Source organism: Coregonus lavaretus (assembly GCF_964263955.1).
Source record: "Coregonus lavaretus genome assembly, chromosome: 23".
NCBI classification, from domain to species: Eukaryota; Metazoa; Chordata; class Actinopteri; order Salmoniformes; family Salmonidae; genus Coregonus; species Coregonus lavaretus.
In genome coordinates this window covers 10,919,859-10,925,161 of record NC_140010.1, presented here as the reverse complement: position 1 = coordinate 10,925,161, position 5,303 = coordinate 10,919,859, and the positions used below count along the sequence as shown (strand labels likewise).

The following is a 5,303-nucleotide window of genomic DNA, read 5'->3' as shown; positions in this document are numbered from 1 at the left end:
AGAGATAGAAGGTGAGGAGAGGTAAGAGAGAATCCCAGACAATGCACGTTCCACTTCCTCTGCTTTACGGACACAAAAGAGGGATTTTTAGTCTAACCTGACATACTGATCTCTCCCTCCCACAGCAAAGTGGTGTGTGTTGACAGGGTTCACAAAGATGGTGTACAACCCCACTTTCTTATCCCCCTCCTTCACCACCACCAGTTTACTGAGAGAAAGGGAAAAGAGGAAACAAATAGTAGAAAAAGGGTTAAAAGGCTGTTATGTTCTACATTGGGACTGAAGTTTTTCCCGGTCTGGTCACGGTCAGGAAAACGAATGGCCTTAGTACAGTAACGTCCAGGCGATCTTGCAGTAATGGCGTTAACACTTGCATGTCAGACAGACGTGATGTCACTCACTTGGCAGGCCGGTCGAGGCGCAGGTCGATGCCAAACACCACGGCATCCTCCCCAGCCGACAGAAAACAGCAGGGAGAGTCTGGCTCCAGGGCCAGCTGACACACACAGAGTAAACACAACACACTTAAATCAACTCAGCTCGCAGCTAAAAAAAAAGGCTTAGGACGTCTGCATCTTAAATGACAATCCATTCCCCACAGTATGGAAGAAAGGGTGTGGTTTGAGACGCCGCCAAAGTCAGGCTAGTAGGACCAGTGGCCAGACTCATCTCTAATACACCCACACTCCTGAGGTATACACACTGTCTCCATACCTTGTGTGCTGCCCCTTTATGCTGAGCCACTCTCTTGGTGTTCTTGCAGCGTTGCATAGCAGAGAGCTCAGCCACTCTGATCTGACCGTCCCGGGCACACATGGCCAGAGTTGAATCTCCACTGTGGGGAAGAAACTTTGCCTTTGGAGGAAGAAAGGTACAGTTGAAGTCAGAAGTTTACATACACCTTAGCCAAATACATTTAAACTCAGTTTTTCACAATTCCTGACATTTAATCCTAGTAAAAATGCCCTGTCTTAGGTCAGTTAGGATCACCACTTTATTTTAAGAATGTGAAATGTCAGAATTATAGTAGAGAGAATTATTTATTTAAGCTTTTATTTCTTTCATCACATTCCCAGTGAGTCAGAAGTTTACATACACTCAATTAGTATTTGATAGCATTGCCTTTAAATTGTTTAACTTGGGTCAAACGTTTCGGGTAGCCTTCCACAAGCTTCCCACAATAAGTTGGGTGAATTTTGGCCCATTCCTCCTGACAGAGCTGGTGTAACTGAGTCAGGTTTGTAGGCCTCTTGCTCTCACACGCCTTTTCAGTTCTGCCCACACATTTTCTATAGGATTGAGGTCAGGGCTTTGTGATGGCCACTCCAATACCTTGACTTTGTTGTCCTTAAGCCATTTTGCCACAACTTTGTCCATTTGGAAGACCCATTTGTGACCAAGCTTTAACTTCCTGACTGATATCTTGAGATGTTGCTTCAATATATCCACATAATTTTCCTTCCTCATGATGCCATCTATTTTGTGAAGTGCACCAGTCCCTCCTGCAGCAAAGCACCCCCACAGCATGATGCTGCCACCCCCGTGCTTCACGGTTGGGATGGTGTTCTTTGGCTTGCAAGCTTCCCCCTTTTTCCTCCAAACATAACGATGGTCATTGTGGCCAAACAGTTCTATTTTTGTTTCATCAGTCCAGAGGACATTTCTCCAAAAAGTATGATCTTTGTTCCCATGTGCAGTTGCAAACCGTAGTCACAAGGTCCTTTGCTGTTGTTCTGGTATTGAATTGCACTTTTCACACCAAAGTATGTTCATCTCTAGGAGTCAGAACGCATCTCCTTCCTGAGCAGTATGACAGCTGCGTGGTCCCATGGTGTTTATACTTGCGTACTATTGTTTGTACAGATGAACGTGGTACCTTCAGGCATTTGGAATTTGCTCCCAAGGATGAACCAGACTTGTGGAGGTCTACAATTTATTTTCTGAGGTCTTGGCTGATTTCTTTTGATTTTCCCATGATGTCAAGCAAAGAGGCACTGAGGTTGAAGGTAGGCCTTGAAATACATCCACAGGTACACCTCCAATTGACTCAAATGATGTCAATTAGCCTATCAGAAACTTCTAAAGCCATGACATCATTTTCTGTAATTTTCCAAGATGTTTAAAGGCACAGTCAACTTAGTGTATGTAAACTTCTGACCCACTGGAATTGTGATACTGTACTTATAAGTAAAATAATCTGTCTGTAAACAATTATTGGAAAAATTACTTGTGTCATGCACAACCGACTTGCCAAAATTATAGTTTGTTAAAAATACATTTGTGGAGTGGTTGAAAAACAAGTTTTAATGACTCCAACCTAAGTGTATGTAAACTTCCGACTTCAACTGTACGTTTCAACATCTCTCAAAGGTCCTATTTCTAGCTTTCCTTTCACATTTTTCACATGGTTTCTCAATGGTTGTCAACAACACCGGAAGTGTTCCCCTCCTTTCTATAGTCTCAACCAGCCTGATTGTGTTCTCCTCCTCACCTGAAAGACATTGCTCTTATGCCCGCTGTCAAACTCCAGCTCAGCCCGACGACGTGCCCAGTCCCACACCACAACCCGTAGGTCATCACTGCCAGAGGCCAAGCGTGTGCCTGAGGGGTTGAAGTGCAGGGTGTTCACACAGCCGGTGTGTCTCTCCAGGCGCCCTTGTAGCTCCAGCCTCTGGACCAGCCCCCGCGCGCCACACACACGCCTCACAAACTGGTGCGAGCCCCGGCCAATCTCCCTCAACAGCAGGGAGGGCACCGCCCGCCATGATGGCCTGCTGAGATCACGCAGCTCCGCCCCCAGCCACACGTCCAAGGCCTGCTCGTCCTCTTCCTCTTCTTGGTCTTCCTCCTCATCATCATCATCCTCCTCTTCAGAGCTGGAGGAGTGGTGAGCGGTGCCACCGCTCGGGCGGTTCCTCTTTCTGGCGGCCCTCTTTCCTGCATCTCTCTCCTTCACTCTCTCTCTTCTACCCCCCTCACCATCTCGCTCCCCTTCCTCGTTCAGGGAGTAGAGGCCGCTGCCGTCCATGTCTTCTTCCTCCTCTCCCTCGCCAGGCACCCTCTCACCCTCTGCATCTGGCGTTGGCTTGTCCTTAGCACTGTCTCCTGCCTCTTTGGGAGCTGAGGGAAACATGAGGACAAGAGGAAGTTGTCACACATTGAGTAAAAAGAGCTACTGTCAAGAAGTGGGGAGGAAATGTATCCACTGTAAAACAAATAGTTTGTAGAGTGTATAATGTCAACGTTATGATGTCCTGTGTGTTGTGGCTACATGTTGGACTATGACAGCAACAGTACTCTTATACTGCACTGGTTTGAGTCCATGATTACCTGCTTGAGAGCCAGACTGTCTCTCTGGTTTGAGTCTATGATTACCTGCTTGAGAGCCAGACTGTCCCTCTGGATTGAGTCTATGATCACCTGCTTGAGAGCCAGACTGTCCCTCTGTGGCCGTGGAAGCATCTCCCTCCCCACGCTGGTCCTCTCCTGGATCTGGCTCCTCGGACCCACCTGACAAACACACAGAGATGACCACACATTCACATTAGTCTAGTTCTGGTAGTGTGGCTTACTAGTAGTAGTTCCACAACAGTGTATGTTCGTATTCCCAGTCGGCCAACAGTGAGGCCTGTGTGATCCGTGAGGCCTATGTGATCCCTCACCGTTAAGCACACTGGATTTACCATCTGCCTCCGCCATCCTGATTCTCTCTTCCTGTGGACAGGAGGAGAGCCTGGAATGAAACCGAGGCAGGGTCAAATTAATTAGACTGCCAGCTGCTTTTGAAGACTCCTAATAATATATATATTGCCAATAATTGCAATATGTCCAAACAACTGACTGGCAAGGTAGCAAGACATGTCACTCAAGACAGCTAGTTGGCTAGCTGTGACTGATGAACGAATTATGTTCTCAAGTCACGGTACGATTGGAAATCTTGCAAACTAGCTAGCATATCAGCAACTAAATTAAATCGAGTGCACACTAACAAATGAAACTAGCTGCCAGTCTCTAGTTAGCTAGTATAGGACTTGCAGCCAGTAGTTTGGAGTTGGAGTAAGTTAGGTAGCTAACGTTAGCTGTCAAACTAATCTTAGCTAGCTGCTGCAGCAACACTAATATTTAACAAAACAGCTGACAGGCCACCATGTCCATTCTGCTGTAGAGATAACGTTAACTACCTATTCGGTTGATTGATTAGATTAGCAAATTTACACATTTTGGTACATTTAGTTCAACGTTGTTCAGGAGTTTGACCAATTTCACGCTAGTTACATTAAGTAAACAGCAATGGCTGGCATGCTAGCTAAAGCTGTTACCTCTTAACTACAAGTCGTAGGCCCGACGAGCGTAGCTAGTTAGCTACAGTACGTATTTTGTTCTAATCTTCGGTGCAGATTTATTGTCTTCAACCTACTAAACTACTTAGCTAGATCTTCCACCTTGGATAGAAAACCTTGGAGTTAAAACACACGACATGAGAAGTGCGTGTATAAAGAGAGTGAAATTAAAGACGATGTGCGCTCACTAGTGTGTGCTAACTCTGTTTATGTTTTGACGGTTCAGCTTCTGTTTTTCCATCATTCCTTTTCCGGCGAAGGATTTCTTTCACCGGAAATGTGGGTCTGTGTATTAATAATGTACCCGTGTCATCTAATGTAAATATTGTAAATATGTATATTATGTCTTTGCTGTAATCGATCGTATTTTTGCCTACAAATAACAACAAAAAGTGAAGTTAGGTGAAAATTGTTTCCCACCTGTACGACACTCAAAATGGCATCATTATACGCATGATTGATTGATCCACATACCAATTATACCCTATCAATTATTATATTATATATCAATTATTAAGCAGGTAGCTTAGTGGTTAAGAGCGTTGTGCCAGTAACCGAAAGGTCGCTGGTTCTAATCCCTGAGCCGACTAGGTGAAAAATCTGTCAATGTGCCCTTGAGCAAGGCACTTAACCCTAATTGCGCCTGTAAATCGCTCTGGATAAGAGCGTCTGCTAAATGACTTAAATGTAATAACTCAGAAAAGCTTTCGTTCCTTTAACAGTCTAAAGAGGCGGAGAAGATTAAGGGGATTCGATTCATCCCGCCCCGGCGCTAGGGTGGGCGTAGTTTGTATTGGGTGAAAAGTGATTGCGTTCTGGAACTGGTGTGGTGACACTGCTGGTTTCTCTGTAACTAATGGCATCTACGGTTGTGGCTGAAGTGACTTTACATAACAGGTTAGGAGAACTAACGCAGCAGGTTAGGATAATTAACTTAGCAGGATAGGATAATTATATTAAGGT

General features: G+C 45.2%; 1 protein-coding gene across 4 annotated transcripts; it reads right to left on the bottom strand.

Annotated features, from left to right (window-relative positions):
- Nucleotides 1-47: 47 nt before the first annotated feature.
- Nucleotides 48-4,571, bottom strand: LOC311098680 (DDB1- and CUL4-associated factor 8-like). Of its 4 annotated transcripts, none has more exons than XM_084139219.1 (7): nt 4,320-4,571; nt 3,663-3,733; nt 3,421-3,510; nt 2,492-3,120; nt 715-855; nt 402-496; nt 48-208 (listed from the first exon to the last, which is right to left on the bottom strand). In XM_084139219.1, the coding sequence occupies exons 2-7, from the start codon at nt 3,697-3,699 to the stop codon at nt 88-90; spliced, it is 1,113 nt and encodes a 370-aa protein (XP_083995345.1). In that variant the 5' UTR covers nt 3,700-3,733; nt 4,320-4,571; the 3' UTR covers nt 48-87. The 4 variants fall into 4 exon arrangements, with proteins under 4 accessions (XP_083995345.1, XP_083995342.1, XP_083995344.1 ...); XM_084139216.1 differs by having other exon boundaries at nt 3,331-3,510; nt 4,320-4,561; XM_084139218.1 differs by having other exon boundaries at nt 3,376-3,510; nt 4,320-4,561.
- Nucleotides 4,572-5,303: the final 732 nt, after the last annotated feature.

Bases quoted from the DNA above. Each gene is read 5' to 3' on its own strand.
- LOC311098680 (XM_084139216.1), bottom strand. From the start codon at position 3,699: ATGGCGGAGGCAGATGGTAAATCCAGTGTGCTTAACG. The intron at 3,121-3,330 runs GTAATCATGGAC...TGTTTCCCTCAG, and splicing joins ACAGTCTGGCTCTCAAGCAG to CTCCCAAAGAGGCAGGAGAC. The intron at 497-714 runs GTATGGAGACAG...TGTGTGTGTCAG, and splicing joins ATAAAGGGGCAGCACACAAG to CTGGCCCTGGAGCCAGACTC.